The 16,627-nt window shown below is 40.1% G+C and overlaps 2 protein-coding genes across 4 annotated transcripts; one reads left to right on the top strand and one right to left on the bottom strand.

Moving 5' to 3' along the window:
* Positions 1-833: 833 nt before the first annotated feature.
* On the bottom strand, positions 834-3,330 carry LOC121765957 (uncharacterized protein C227.17c-like). 3 transcript variants are annotated; one of them, XM_042162256.1, is made up of 5 exons: positions 3,211-3,330; positions 3,092-3,121; positions 2,565-2,677; positions 2,103-2,221; positions 834-1,149 (listed from the first exon to the last, which is right to left on the bottom strand). In XM_042162256.1, the coding sequence occupies exons 3-5, from the start codon at positions 2,644-2,646 to the stop codon at positions 1,036-1,038; spliced, it is 315 nt and encodes a 104-aa protein (XP_042018190.1). In that variant the 5' UTR covers positions 2,647-2,677; positions 3,092-3,121; positions 3,211-3,330; the 3' UTR covers positions 834-1,035. The 3 variants fall into 3 exon arrangements, with proteins under 3 accessions (XP_042018190.1, XP_042018189.1, XP_042018191.1); XM_042162255.1 differs by lacking the exon at positions 3,092-3,121; XM_042162257.1 differs by lacking the exon at positions 3,092-3,121 and having other exon boundaries at positions 2,103-2,232; positions 2,594-2,677.
* Positions 3,331-5,030: 1,700 nt separating this feature from the next.
* On the top strand, positions 5,031-5,480 carry LOC121764277 (glutathione S-transferase T3-like). The gene has a single exon (XM_042160324.1). It carries the CDS (start codon positions 5,031-5,033, stop codon positions 5,478-5,480), a length of 450 nt encoding a protein of 149 aa, XP_042016258.1.
* Positions 5,481-16,627: the final 11,147 nt, after the last annotated feature.

Below are 16,627 nucleotides of genomic sequence, written 5' to 3'. Positions count from 1 at the left end.
TCTAGGTTTTTTTTTGTTTGTTATTTTCTATTTTTTTTAAATGTAGGGTTTTTTAATGAAGTATGTTTTTTATAATTTATTTGTCGTGAATTTATTCGTGTTCACCATTTTATAGCATTTTAGTTGAGTGAAACAATTAAAATTGAAATATACAAATATTAATGATGTGGAAATGAAATGGAATGTGGGAAGGGCATACTCCTTTGAAGGGAGATAGGCCCTTTGGAAAATGTGGGATAAAATGACGATGTGGAAATAATTAAAAAAGAAGGGCAATGTGGGAGGGCCCTTTCACGGTGAATGCTCTTATTTATTCTTTTTTTTTAATTGTGTAATGACATATATGTCAGCCTCCACCGACCGATAAACTTGGTCTAGGAGAATAAGATTTTTAAACTATTTAAATTGAGCCAATTACTGAGTTTAATAAAAGTTAAGTCCGAGACCAATATGCATTGATGCTAATGGTTAATATTATCCAAGTTAATAAGTTGCTCGATACACGAAATTTGAACTCATTACATATCACATTCTAGAGGTAGAGGTCTAAATTGAAGATTGAATAATGCATTTTCATCCAAATGTTAGCAACCAAAATAAATATCTTTTTAAGTTCCTTTTTTTTGTTCAATATACGAAAATATTGAAAACCAAATGTACGAACTAAACCGAACCAAATTTTCACGTGCATTATTGCCGGTGCGAGTATATTGAGAATAAATATAAGGCTAGACAAAACACGGAGGCACCCATGACAACAACGTGCAACTAAGTTGGTAAAATGCTTCCTCTCCAACTAATAGATCGGGGATTCAAGTGATCACAGAGGTAGATGAAGAAAGAACCATTATTGATCCTCTTTATATATAAAAAAACATGGAGGTACACATGTTAAAATGACCAAACCCTCTTTTAAACAAGACTCCAGCCATTGTTTTCTTTGGAACAAACCCTCTTTGGAACACTTTGGAATAAAATCGATAATACCATTGGCATAAGAATTAAAGATGCAAGATTCTGAATGAGCAGAAACTTCTACTTGTCGTCATATAGATGTCCGTAGTGCTGATTCCAAAAGCGTTCTGCTTCTTTTGGGGTCCGAAAGGTCCATATATGAGTCTGGGCTTTCTCGCGAGCTTCTAATATACTCTGCAACAAGATAAGAGTACTAGTTTCTGTTAAGTTCAAAAAATCTCTGAAAGTGAGAAAAACTAAAATGTGAGATTATAAAGGAAAATGTGAGTTAACAGTCCCTTAATCTCATGTGAGATTAGTCATTCTAGCAGATATGACATTTAACTAGGTTGCTAAAAGTGTTATGTCGCACTACAAGATGGTTTTGGCAGAGACGCGACGATTAAGTGTAGATTGACCAACATGAAATATTTTGCCTATAAGATGCAAGAGACAGTATTATTTGTCATGAGTAGGGACAGGATCATGAAATCTAAATGGGCTATTACAATATCTTAAAAGATCCATGTGATGCTCGAATCAATTATTGCAGCCACGGTTATCAAATTGCATACACAGTCCCCTTACTAGGAGCAGGTTTGAATCCAGCCAACATCCCCCAAGTAAAAAATGAGATTTAACTGCATCATACTACCACATGCAGCCAACTTATTTTGATTTTTATACTATTGGATATTAGCTGATTATAGAAGGAACATACATCCAGAGAAAATAACAAGCTTTTTATTAGTATATGTACGCCATAGAAAACTCTTAACAATTATCATCCCTCACTTCCTTTCCGTTCTTCTTTCATTCATGATGTGTAAGCTTCTAAGTATGCCTCAGGGCTCAGTGTTTTCAGTAGAAGACAATAAAGCAGAAAACAATGTGAACAGTTGCCTAATCCATGCTACTTCCGTAAACTACACCAAATGATATAACCTTTGCAAGAGTTAAAAATTTACCACTTTGAGAAATATGTCATATTCACAATTCACAATGATGAAATCAAGACTAGAATGACACAAAATTCATACACCAACTCATAAAACATAGCATGCATCCTAATCCTGAAACATAAGGCTGATAAAACACACAGTTCCAAACATAATAGCAAAGTAAGTAAGCAATTGTTACAGACATACCTCAACTTCAGTAGCTTTTTTGGTCTTGAGACACAAGCAATCATAGAGAGCACTCCATTTTCCGAAACAATTGTCAAGTTCACCAATGCGGTAGTATTGTTGCATCTGATAAAAAGGGGCTGTCATAAAACTGAAATTAATCAATTTGAGTCCCTGAATGTATTCATTATTCAAAAAGCAAGCTAATAACAAACATTTGGTGTGCTCATTCGCATAGAACCTAAAACTAGCCAGAATCAATATAAATCCTAGATCCAATAAAATAAATTTGCCGATAATCCACCCCAAGAAACAACAATCTCACTACGTTTTCAATCATATTCCTCAGCCAAAACTGCAACTCATAAAATATCCAAGCATATGCAAAAGAAACAGAAACGAACAAACCTAAATTCTATAATTGAGGCCTTATATTACAAAAATAAGTACTAAGGAGGTAATGAATGGAAGATTCCATCATACAATAACAAAAGTAGAGCGCATCAAAATACTTGGTGCACGATAGTCGCCTCTTCAGAGCTGCGTCTTCATTTTCTGAGCTCATTGTTGCGAAAACCGATGGCTAAGGCCAACACCTGGAAAATGATGAGCATTACTAAACATATCTATTGCTCTTATATTATCTACCACAATCATACACTCCACATGATAACTACAAGAACCATTACAAATGCATATCAAGTATCAACAACAAATTCAAACTCGAAAACAGTCGGATAAAATCAGAGTTTTCTGTTGTTATTCACTAAATACTCCTATCAGTCAAATATTAAGAATTTTATACCTAATTCATTAGTCAATGAATAGAGCTGACAATCTGACATCGAATTTCAATAGCTCACCAAATCATTAATTTCTAGATCCAAAAATCAAAATCAAGTATGAAAACCATTTTATTCTATGCTTCTTAGCCCAAATTACATACTTGATACTCCAATATATGCAAAGTCATAGAATCGATAAAAAATTTAGAGAAATGAGAACCTCACCTCGTCCCGGAGATTCTGCCCTGCGACAGTCTACGGCGGAATTGATTTCTTTTAGAAACAAGTTTTAAGTTTCATGCTTTCAAAATCAAGTTTTGAAATGAGAAAAACGATAACCTTACCTCTCGGCGAGCTGGGCTGGTCAATTTCCGGCAGGAGGTGTTAGAGTTGAGAGAAATATGTAAAGAGGTGAGATAGAGATGTTCCCTCATTTATTCTTTTGGGTTCTTATTTTATTAATTAGGTTGGTCCTCTTTAATTTGGTTATGTGCTTGGGCTTAAATATAAATGATAATATGTGAGCCCATGCTTTCTAATTTCCTCTTGTCATAGTTTATGTTGTTGGATACTCCCTCCATCTCTAAATAATATGAACTTTGGGTTCGGTCCGAGTTTTAATAGTATTAGTAAAGTAAGAGAGAAATAGATAGAGAAAGCTTTTTACATACTGTTAGTGGAGAATGAGCTCCCACCTTATTAGAGAGCAAAGAGTTTCTAAAATTGGATTGTTCATACTCTTTGGGACGGACGAAAAAGGAAATAATGCATGCTATTGAGGGACGAGGGAGTATGATTTTTGAATTCTTTAATAGATTATTTAATTATTAAGTTTGGATCAAACTAGTAACTTTTTGGATTTATGTTTTCTTGAATTATTTTAAATATGCGCGTGCTTGAATAATTTGAGTAAAGTAAAGTCTTGAAGTTATTTAATTAATTAATCTCTTGATTAATTGTTTTTAATAATTAAATATCTCAATTTAATTAAGCGAAAGAGTTAACGTTTGAAAGAACGAGAAGATAAGATGCATATCATACGTTTTTATTTAATTCTTGAAGTTTAATCGTTTATCTTTTATTGGACAAAGTCCATCGCAAGAAACTTAACTTCGAGCGAGTTAGTATTATTTTACGGAGTTGGAAGCCTACAAGGTGAACTTTCTATCTTATATACAAATAAAAATATGAAACGGTTTTGTAATACTCTATATATTTATGCAAATGATATTGTCTAGGCATAATATTTTGTTTTAGGAAATGATGCATATCTGTCTGGTTATACCGAATATGCTATGCCAAAGAAAGTAAGAAATCGAATTCGGGTCCCAGCAAGGAGAGTGTCCCTACTCAGACTAGTGTACACTTGGTCTGTGTGTCATTGAGAGGGTTGGCGTTCGGTGTCCATGGAAAGCGCCCACTTTCCCGGCACAAGAAGGAATGTTATATGGCAAATTACAGAACGAACTCAGTGTGATCAGACGAACTTTTAAGTAAAAGAATTTGGTAAGCCAGGCCTTTTTAAGGAGAACCCCCGAGTATTATGGTGATGATGGCTTGACAATGATTTATAAATGTATATTTATATCTTTCGACAATGTATTCATTGAGTACCTTTGTACTCGACCCTACATATATTTCTATATATACAAGTTGAGCCGTTATGGAATGTAGGATGCTGATCCAAGTGGGGCTTATATGCTTAAATAGTACTCTCATACACGAAATCGGCGCGTCGGCCACGTGGCGAGCAGCGGTTGGTGCGTGACGCCCACTCGCTGGTTGTGCGAGCGGGCGTCGATTTAGGCTATTTTTAATTATTTTTTAAAAATCTGAATAATAATAAATAAATAAAATAAATTTTCGACCATTTTTTTCGGCCGTTATTTTTTTCCTTTTTTTCCCACATTCATCTATAAATAACACTACACACACACAATTCCCTCACCATTTTTTCACACAAACACTATATCATCTCTCTTTCCTTTCCAATTTCTGCAAAAATGTCTGGTGAAGGAAACTCCGGCGGCGGCTACGACTTGAACGTGTTTGTCGACTAGGGGGATATGTACAATGTTTTGGGTGCTTCCGGTGCTCGGCGACGCCGGCGTACCAAACACCATCTTTTTCAGTTGATGCATACTATCGTCTTCCTCCCTTGGGGATGAGGAGCTCGCAAACGCATGGATTATCCCAAATTAGGGAGGATATTCCGGAGGCGGTGCTGGACGGAGAGGACGGCGACTATCATCCATACACACAAGCGGAGACGATGGCTCTGTTCGACGCTTGGATCAGTTTGTCGAACGATCCCATCCTCGGGAATCAACAAAACCGCAAAGTTTTTTGGGATAAGGTCACCGTCGTATACAACGCAAATAAGCCGAGGGGGGCCTTCCGCCGCAACCTAAAGATGCTTCGAGCTCATTTTGAGCGAGCCGACAGAGATGTCAAAAGATTTTGTGGGATCTACAAGAGGGAAGCAGAGCAATATCAAAGCGGAGCCAGTGGATCCAACATTATGAGAGCGGCTTTGCGAATCTTCAAATCCGACACCGACAATGATTTCAAATTTCCCGATGTTTGGGAGGCGGTCAAACATCTTGATAGGTAGGCTGGCGGTGTCGATTCCAGCACGGGCTCGAGCTTGAAACACACGAAGCATACAGCGGGTGGCTAATACTCGTCTAGTGAGGGCGGGGAAGGCAACGCCTCACAAGAGGTTGAGTTCCCGACAATCGATGCAGGGGGCTCCTCCGGTACACGACGTCGGCCGCAAGGGAACAAGGCGGCGAAGGCGGCTAGAGGGTGGGGGAGGGGCCGAGGCGAATCAAGCCAGGCGGGCTCCCAAGGGCCGCCGTCCTCCCTAATGTCCATGTACTTCACCTCCACGATGGCTGACACTTCCCGCATGACGCCTCTCCAATATCAAGTCCATCTTGCCGACATTGAGTATCTGGCAAATCAACTTGGTATTCCGCCTCCACCTAGCTTGAGGGCACCGCCACCGCCTTCGGGGGATGATTCGCCGGCGGAGTAGTTTTTATAATTTAAGGGTGCAATTTTTAATTTCTAGTATTTTAAATTATGTCTTTTTTATTTTTAGGATTTTAATTATGTGCTTTTTTTTAATTTTCTTAGGATTTTAATTCTGTGTTTTTTTTTTTTTAGAATTTTAAATTGTAATTTTCTTTTATTTAATGAAGTGTGTTTTCATTAATTGAATTTGTTGGAAATAAAAATGAAAAATGAAATTTAATGAATAGTTAATGGATGAGATGATTAAGAGACGGGGTAAAAAGTGCAGTGGAGCCCATGAATAGTGATGGGATGAAACGGTTAAGAGACGGTATTGAGACACGGATGTGGATGACCTTAACTCAAATATTTATAATCATGTTATTCTATTCGAAGTATATTCTTTTGGAATAACCCTTAACTGTATGATTGATCAATGTTTCTTTTCCCTCATTTCTATGTGCTCTTCTTAATCCCCATCCCCAGTCACGGTTAACGAGTTTTACTATCTACTATAATACTCACTCTGTCGCCAAACAATATGCACTTTGGATTCGATATGAGTTTTAATGCAAAATTAGTAATGTAAGAGAGAGGTAGAGAGATAAAGTAATTAAAGTATTATTAGTGGAGAATGGGTCCACCTCAATAGAGAGAAAAGAATTTCAAAAATTAGAAAGTGCATATTTTTTGTGAGACGGACTAAAAGGAAAATAATGCATATTCTTCTGGCACGGAGGGAGTAAAACGCATTCGTGACATCTGTAAGTTGTTTGTTAGTTTTAAGTTTGTATGCGTAATCATATGCCGTAAATCAAGAAATATAATAATTTTAAAAGTAGAGTAATAAATTTTGGTGTCTGATTGGCCCGATAAATCGAGCCTATTCATTGTTATCTGGTTTAAATGGTGCGTTGTTGGGTTGTTGCTTCACCATCGATTCAATAAAAGATTGTCATATATAGGTGTGAAGCCAGATGTTGGTGGACTTATGATGCTATTTTGAGCTGCCCAAAAACATCACTCAGAAAGAGAAAAAACGGTAACAACACTTGGTGAGTTAATTATTTACAAACAATTTGAGAAATCGACAAGGGAATTTAATTTATTAAATTATGAGTTAATTATTCACAAACAATTTGAAAATTACAGAATATTTTTATTTCACATAATAATCGACAAGCATACCCATAATAAAATCACCAACCACAAATCTTGTCCAATTTTGAAAGTTCTAGTTAGAATCTTTCATAAATGGTAATAGGTCCTATATTTTATTAACTTTATTAAACTCACATTTTATTATAAAATTAATATATAAAAATAGGACTCATATTTCATTATTTTTTTCATTAACTTTCTTTTACATTTCTTAAAACTCGTGTCGCAATTGAGACTCCTAAAATTAGACGGATGAAGTAATATTCTCACATTTGCAAACATATGCCTTTCTTGTTTAAAAGGAGTGTTATCATACCGCTGAAAGAGCAGGTTTTTCTAGGGTAGTGGTGTGGTCAACTGATCAGGAGGATATCCCAACCTAGCTGAGTAGTTGTCATGACAGCCTAAACCTGGTATCAACAAAAATTCCTCAAACCACTTCTACTGGCTAGTATAATGGATGTAAGGGTCGAATCCCACATATATGGACACGTCAGAGCAATTGCGGTGATAATCTGGAAGGTTGGTTTGCTACCACGCTTGGGTTGAGTTTTTATCTAGGTAGGGAATTTAAGAAATCTACTCTACTGACCAGTGGGCGTGACAATCATCGGCATTTGGCGGTGTACGTGAATATGTTAGACAAAGTGTTTCAGGGACATGTGAAAAGTGGAATGTTACTATAAATGGCTAAACAGAATAACATGAGATATTTGGTGGTGCAGGGCTGCCACTGTTTAGGATCTCTGAAAAGGTAAAGGACAAAAAATAAAAGCAACTAAAAGTGAAAAGTGGTCCAAAAAGCAGAAAAGGACGTTGTCTTCTCCACCAAGCAACACAAAAATTTCTCGGCTACACATATGCGAGGTGACAGAAATTTCTCGGCTACGAACTCATGCAATTTCCAGATTCAACCGATCAACAAACAAGAAAAACACATAGCATCCAGATCTAACTAAATCACAAGAATTTCTTACTTAAACATGTAGATTCTACACTAAAATTCCAGATCTATCTAAGCAAGGCCGAATGAACATGTTGCAACCCATAAGATGAACAAAAAGTGAAATCAAACTTCATTAAGAGCAAATCCATACCAGAATACTTTAGAATCCAAAAGACAACTAAAATTACGAAATATTCGAAAGATGAAACAACTAAAGTTAAGCTAAGAAAAACGATTAAAGATTATTTTGCCCCACAGGCGATGAAGCGGTGTTTCTGCTACGATGCTAACTGGCTGGAACGACTGTGAACTTTCTCCGGTGGGTGGACGGAATCTTCAGGTGACCATGGCTGTGGCGAGGAATGAGAAGTGCAGGAATCAGACTGCTGCTGGAACTAAGGAAATCCGAGAGAGGGCTTTTCGAACTAGAGTCAAGTGTGTAGTGAGATGATGATCTTCTTGGTAATGGTGAGTAGTCCGTTCTCTCTCCAAGTGACCCTTCTATTTATAGGGTGGCTTGCCCTCACTTTTAGGGTTGACTTTCCTTGTGAAATGTCTCTTTTGCCCATGCGTGTAGTTGGTCATTCTTGGAAATCCTTCCTTTTCCATGTCGAGCCTTTTTGGCATGCATCCTGGCCAGTATAGCACCTTCTGGCGCCCTTTTCACCTGAATTGTCTGACTTCTCTCCTACTGGTTTGTACCCTTTTTCCTACACACGTAGGCAACTTTCTTGTAGATAATCCATGTTAATCACATCATAATGACTAGTAACCAAGGCCTAGAATATGACTTATCAAACTGCTCACACTTAACACATGTTTTCCCTCAAGCGTGAATGAACAAACAAAAACAAGTAAGTCGAATTCTAGCTTGGTTACTTCCCTGGCCGACCCTAATCTAAAACAAGACACACAAACACTTAAAAAAAACGACGCAAAGAAAACAAACAAAGAAAACAAATGGGTACACATATATAAAGAAAAAACACAGAAAGTAAAACACGTAAAAATACATTGAACAGACTATATTTTCAACCATCAGCCTCAAACTTCTGCCGCCCCCCTGTTCCTTCCTAGCCAGTGTATCCGCTCGTCAAGATTACCCAAACTCTCGGCCAAACACTAGATTCGCTCAGTCACTCATTCCCCACCAGGAATGTTAGGACTGCTTCTCTTAATACGCTGGACCACAGATGCTTCGGACTTAGATCTCACGAGTAGCTCCTAAGGGACTTTAAGGCTTGTAATGGGGCTGTGGGCTTGTAACGTTTGGGGTGGATGTTCCTAAGGCTCTAAGGTTCAAAACTAAACTACTTTATTCTGATGTGGGGGAGTTGTGTGTACTTGGGCGCTTGGCTGGGTGACCTTCTTTGGCTTGATCTTCTTCGATTGGGCGCTTGGCCGTTTACTTCTATTCTCTTTCTCCTTTTGGGACTCAAGCGTTTGCCTGGTCCATTTTTCTTTTCTTTTTTCTTGCATTTCTTCTCCAGTTGGATCTTTAATTTCACCTTCTTGGTCAGTTGCCTCCCTGCCTCATGCCTTTCATACACACAGTCCCAGTGGCTAGTGGGTTATATAGGGGTTAAAAGAGGGGCCAGAAAAGGGGTTCTGAGGGAAGGATTTTTTTTGTGTGTGTGGAGGGGGGGGTTCTTAATGCCCTTAGGATTTTGCTACACGCAATCACTTCACCCTAGACATCATGTGGCAGCCACTCTTCTTTTTTATATGTTTAGTGGAAAGTGGTTCCACTTTAGGCCTGTAACTCACCATTTAAGAGAGCTTTCGTGTTTGGCTTTAAGGTCGGGCTTTTCTCTCATATTTGCATCATCTACACTGACTAGGATCTATTGGGAGGGGTGGTTCCATTGTTTAGCATGCTTTATTTCCATCAATTCCCCTCATCGTCAGTTTGAAACAGTTGAGTTTTAAGCCCGTTCATTAAACACATATCCTAAAAAAAACTATCCTAAAAGGACCTAGAACAAAAATCCTAAAAACAAACTAACACATATATACAAATCGTACTGGCCATTATCTCCCCCCTCCCACTTCACTAGTGCCTCCCATCAGGTACGGGCTGTGAAGTGGAAAAATGGGATAGACACACAGACAAAAATAACAAAACAGGGACAAAACATGCAACGTCTAAAAACTTCTCACACTTAGTCTATACAATAGGCTAAGTGAGAGAATATTAGATGAAATACAAGAAAACACATAACAAAACATATATTATATACCTAAAACTTCTCACACTTAGACTATGCAATAGACTAAGTGGGAGAATAACATGGATACGACAAAAACACAGAAAACATATACACATGCGTTAAAGTTGCAAACCCTTTACTTCTCACACTTAGACTAATGAATAGGCTAAGTGTTGTGAATGGGGGTTTGTATACATAGAAACTGAAACACAATTACTTCTACCTACAACTAAACAGGAATAAAATAAAAGAAAACTGAAAACTAAAAAGAAAACTAACTGATCGGTCGGGTGGCATTGGTAAGCTGTCCAGAATCCTAAATGTAGTCTTCTGCCGCGCTTTGTGCACCATAACATGTACAACTACGTCATTGATGTCCTCACGGCCGAATTAGTCTGGCCCAATAGGTTATAATCCAAATACAGCTGGACAAGTCAGAGGGTGGGATTGTTGAAATGTATCGACCTGGATAGCGTGGAGGCGAACTGGCCAGCGGCTAGGTGTGTCAATTCTTCCCAAGCAGCTTGGGGGTTGAACCCCACATGCCGTCTGGGTATCCCTCTCTCCCTGCTTCTCCATTCAGGCCTTATGGCCTCTTCTAGGCTACATATCCTTAGCCTCACGGTCCACTCAATCAAACTCATTAACAACTTTATCCCAAAACTATAAAGGAAATAAAAACCTCATCCAGGTCCGTTGTGACCTGGAACCTGAATGTGGTAAGGAATTCCTTTGCTAACCTAACTGGTATATCCGGGTCTCTATTCTCCAATAACCATTCAAAACCCAATGCTCTTACATACGACAGAAACGACTCACATATAGCTAAATCATCCAGAGAAGGTTGATGGAGTACCTTGCTGCACTTAATCTGCTTACTGCTATCTTCCTTATCGTCAAAGGCGTCTTGGAGCTTCTTCGTACTGTAATGTTTCATGTCTTCCATTAGCTCATCATCGAGCTCCACTTGTCAACGCTGGTACTCCATTCTTTCCACATGAAGGTGGACGAGTTCGCGGTGCTTACCCACCAGCTGTCTTTCATGATATTCCTCGTCTTCCAAAGAGACATCGTCATCGGAATCGGACTCTTCACTTGAGTAGTATTCCTCATCACTCTCTTCCTCCCTGGTTAGACGACTCATTTACTCTGTTCCCTGATCACAACCCCAGTGTTGGCTGTGCGGGCCTTCTTGCTGCTCTCCTTCTTCTGCACTTGGGCTTTTCCCTTCCCCTTCCGTTCTAACTCGTACCTTTCTTCTTCTAACTCTTCTTTCAGGCTCTTGGGTGCTGAAGGTCTTTCCTAGGAAGTAGGCTGACGATTCTGGGTTTCAACGGGTACCTCCTCTACTGGCCTAGATGGAGTTGTTGTTAGGTCCTCCCCAGGTTTTGTAGGATTTCCTTCCTCCTGGCCAATAGGAGCAGGTGTTTCTGGTTCCTCGATTGGGTGGCTTTCCTTCTGGCTAGTTGTCGAGTCGGGAATCTCCCCAGGTATTGTAGAATTTTCCCGATATTCGTCACTTGAAATTTTTTACTGCCTCAGATGCAGTGGCTGCCCCCGTCTTCTTGGTCATCCCACGCCCAAGACACCTTTGCGACACACGCTTTGGCTTCCTTGTTTCCCTTGGTTCATCCTTCAATACTAATTTCCTCTTCACTGATTCTAGTCACACCACTGGTGAAGCTTTTGCCACAGATTGGGCAGTTGGAAGTTGCGGTTCTGCCTCCACCACTGGCTCGGGAGGTGCTTCTTCTGGTAGCTTTGCAGGTTCCGTTTGGCTTTCACTTTTTAGTGCCTCAGATGCGAGGTCCGGACACTCAGCCATCTTGGCAGCACTCTCTTCTGCCTCATTCCTCACAGAAGTCTCTGCAATCGACTCTCCTTCCTTCTCGCATCCATCTGCTCCTCCCTTCTCGCCTCCTAATCCTTTTTCCTCACCCTCAGTGTTCTCTGATTCTTCGCCTGGATCTTGGTATGCTGAAAGGGGGCTCACATCCAGTGGCTTGTCTTGGTTTGGCTTTGGTGAGGGTAACGGAGTTTCAGGGGATACTGATGTTTTATGGGAGGGCTCTGTGGTGGTAGGAGTTCTAAGTCTGGGGCGGCGGTTGAAGGAATTTCGGATGCCGGAACTGTTGATGGAGGGATTAAGACTGTAGGTGTCCCACTCATGGTAGAGGCATCGCCGATGACTTGGGTCAAACTCGCTAGTGCCGCCCCCAATTTACCCCAGGGTTTGTCGTTTAAAGGAACGCGACTAACGCCTCTGCTGATATCATGGTTCCTGGTTGTAAGGGTTTAGGTGGGGGCGGTTGATTCATCGGCGGTGGATTTCTGGGTGGTTCCTCTTGTGGTGGTGGTTGGTTCGCCGGCTGCTCTCCAACGGTTAGGTCTTCAGCTTCTTTCTCTCGCGGTAGTGAGGACATGATTTTGGATGTTTTATAAGCCCACTCATGGTTGGTTTAGTAGTTTAATGGTGGTTCCGATGGTTTCATTTTTTGAGTTTCAGGTGAGCTATTTTTTTGTAAGGGGGTTTGGTTTCTGGTGGTGGAAATGGGATGGGGTGGTTTCTAGTGGCTTATATATAGGGGTGGAAGTTGCAGGGTTTCAACCGGCTGAGGTGGTTACCGGGTTGTGCCTCCCCGTCTCTGCCATTTTTTACGCGAGCAGTTGATGGGATGTTGCCCGTCTCATCTCTGACCAACGCGCCTCTAGTCGCACCTGCACCTGCGAAAAAGGTGCACTAACCGACAAAATAAAATAACTGCCTCCCAATTCAAATTCAAAATTCCCCCTAATTTTGCTAAGTATGGAAATAAAATAAAAGGAGACTTAAATATATTTTCAGAGTTACACCAAATTGGAAACTGCTTCGGTCAGTACGTACTCCGAATAAAATATAAGTTCCAAAAATATTTTTTTTAGTTTTCAAATTTCGTTACTTGCTTAACATTAAATTTTAAACTACCAAATATTTACAATATTTACACTCCTACCTTAGGCAATTTGAAATTCTACCTGGTCAGTACATGCAAACCTTATCCTAAAAAAAAACTGACCGGGTGGAACTCCAAATTCCTATCCTACTGATCATTAGGTGACATTACGGTGTGCATGTAGTGGAATTTCTTCCATCATACACATCTCTGTGTTATCCCTAAATACCTTCAGTCTATGTCCACTTACGATAAAGGGTTCAGAGTTTGGGGCATTCGATGAAATTTCCACTGCTCTGTTGGAACGAAGTGCGGTTATGATGTAAGGTCCTGCACACTTTGATTTAAGCTTTCCGGGCATCAGCTTCAATCGCGATTGAAAGAGTAGTACTATCTGGCCAACTTGGAGATCTTTGATCCTCAGATTCTTGTCGTGCCATAACTTTGTCCATTCCTTGTACCACATGGCAGAATCAAATGATTCCAATATGAGTTCTTCCAACTCCTGTAGTTGCAGCTTCCTTTCCTCCTCACAGGCTTTACCATTCATGTTAACTTGCTATACTGCCCAGTATGATCGATGTTCGACCCCTACTGATAAATGATCGATGTTCGACCCCTACTGATAAATGACACATCTTCCTGAAAACGATGCGGTAAGGGGACATTCCTATCGGTCTTGTAGGCCGTCCTGTATGCCCATAGAGCATCCTCCAACCTCGCGCTCCAGTCCTTCCCTGAAGAGTTGACTGTTTTCTCTAGGATGCTCTTTATCTCTCGGTTAGAGATTTCTGCTTGACCGTTGGCTTGGTAGGGGCTAGATAATCTGTGACTAAGACCGTACTTCTTCATCAATGCTTCAATGATACAATTACAAAAGTGGGTTCCCTAATCAGATATGATGGCTCTTGGTACCCCGAACTGACTGAATATATTGCTCTTTAAAAACTTGGCAACCTCCCCTTGCTTCACATGTGTTTGTGGCCCTGGCCTCGATCCACTTAGAGACATAATCAATTGCTACCAGAATATATGAGTTTTCGTAAGATGAGGGAAAAGGACCCATGAAGTCCATACCCTAGATGTCGAACACCTCGCAAACAATAACAGGCACTTGTGGCATTTCGTCTCATGCAGAGATCCCACCGGTCAGTTGACAACAGTTGCAGTTTTTGCAGAACTCATATGCGTCTCTGTTAAGTGTCGGCCAGTAGAATCCACTATCAAGGGCCTTTCTCGCAGTCTTCTAGGGTCCGAAATGCCCTCCACATGCCAAGGAGTGGCAATGTGTCAATACATCTCTCTGCTCCCAGTCAGGAACACATCTTCTTATCCCTTGATCGGCTCCTACCTTCCACAGGCATGGGTCGTCCCAAAAATAATATTTTGCCTCACTTCTGATCTTCATTCTCTGAGCCTTCGTAATGATGGGCACTTCTGGAAGTTCCCCTGTTACTAGGTAGTTGGCCAGATCGACAAACTATGGCTCCTGCCTAACTTTTTCCTTTCCTTTGGCCGTCACATCCTGGCCAGTAAGCTTCATCACTTCTTCCCAATTCATTTTTCTGATGGAGAAAACCACTTCACCCAGGTGTTCCTCCGGGAATCTGTCCTGCACATCTTCACTGCTCCCTTCTTGCACGATTCTACTTAGATGATCTGCTACCCTATTCTCAACTCCTCGCTTGTCTTCCACATCCCAGTCAAACTCTTGCAGGAGTAGCACCCATGTTATCAGTCGGGGCTTTGATTCCTTCTTGGCAATCAGATACTTAATAGCCGCATGGTCAGTATAGACGATGACCTAGGACCCCAATAAATACTGTCAGAATTTCTCGAACGAATACACCACGGCCAACATTTCTTTCTCGGTGGTGTCGTAATTTTGTTGGGCTTGATTCAGGGTCTTCGACGCATAGAATATCACGTATCTCTTACCTTCAATCTTCTGACCTAAGACAGCTCCCACTGCATAGTCACTGGCGTCGCACATCACCTCGAAGGGGTGATCCCAGTCAGGTGCCCGGATGATTGGAGCGGATATCAGCTTTTCCTTGAGGAGGTTGAAAGGAGCTTTGCAATGCTAGTCAAAGACAAACTCGACTTCAATCTGGAGGAGTCTGGTAAGTGGTTGGGCGATTTTGGCGAAATCCTTAATGAACCTTCGATGAAAACCTGCATGCCCCAGAAAACCTCTTATCTCCTTCTGGTTAGTAGGGAACGGTAGCTTGGATATGACTTTGACCTTGGCTTGATCCACTTGGATTCCCCTTTCTGACGCCACATGCCCTAACATGATACTTCCGTAACCATAAAATGACATTTTTGAAATTTAGGACCAGGTTTCTGTTAGGATTGGTATACTGAAAAGCATATTTCGAGCAAGTTGCACGGATAGAATTGCTTGTATACAATAAACTCTACAATCCACTTTTAACTCAAGGCGAGAAGAATTAATTTTATTGCATTGATGTTTGCTTGTGCATTTATAAGATGTATCTCAAACATTTAAATGTATAAGAAGCAAATAAGTCTAATTCTTCTACATAGTAGATTGGTCGTGAACGACGTTCACAGAAGGTGACGCAGTCGGTCCTTTGTAGAAGAGAAATAGAATTTCACAACCCAGATAGGCTTTGGCTACCTATCGTGAAAGGTTGCAGTGTCAGTCCGCATGTTTCCTTACCTTAGGAAATAAACGACACTGGTGTGGTATTGCACTGAAGGATCTAACAGTTGAGATAAGTCTTTCTTGCTATTTACTGAAAGACGAGGTCTCGGTGATTGTTATTTCTTAATCATTGTTGACATAACATTGAGCATACGATATTGATTATGCACTACTTTGATTTATCAAATGGTGCGGATTTTCGCAATCCAAGAATCTTGGTATCTTGGGTAGTGGTGATAAGAGGTGCTAGTATTGTTATTGCAATGAATCGTGTGCTGGGTGAGTCCAATTTGATAATATCCTCAAGAGGTGATCGAAAAAGGTTTTATTATTCAGAAACCCGGCCGGTTGGAATTTATTCCAGAATAATAAATAAAGATTTTGAACTAGACAACTCTTGGAAAAAGATAGTAATTAATTAAAGTCAAATAGCAGACTTAAATTAATTAATGGATATTTATATCTTAAACACGGGAAATAATAAATTAAAGAGGTAAAGCCCGGATTACTCGTAATTTGGGATTGGACGGGCAGTCAATATTATTACACTATAGTGGATGATAATAATATTCTATTGGACTTGTATTAAATTGGGGCTCAATTTAATTAGTAAAAGTCCAACAGGTTTGGCCCAAGTCCAACCTCCATGGATCCCTAATCTGGCCCATCATAACTCTATATAAAAGGAGATTAGAAAGGAGATTCAATGATAATTAAGAGTTAATTTTCGTGCTCCCCTCTGGGAGTGGACGAAAAAATCGATTTTTGACAAAACTGATATTCTGTCTCCTTTCTAATCAAGTCCTTTTCGATTCTGACAAG

Source organism: Salvia splendens, chromosome 14 (assembly GCF_004379255.2).
Source record: "Salvia splendens isolate huo1 chromosome 14, SspV2, whole genome shotgun sequence".
Taxonomy (NCBI): Eukaryota; Viridiplantae; Streptophyta; class Magnoliopsida; order Lamiales; family Lamiaceae; genus Salvia; species Salvia splendens.
This window is presented reverse-complemented; position numbering and strand designations above follow the sequence as displayed.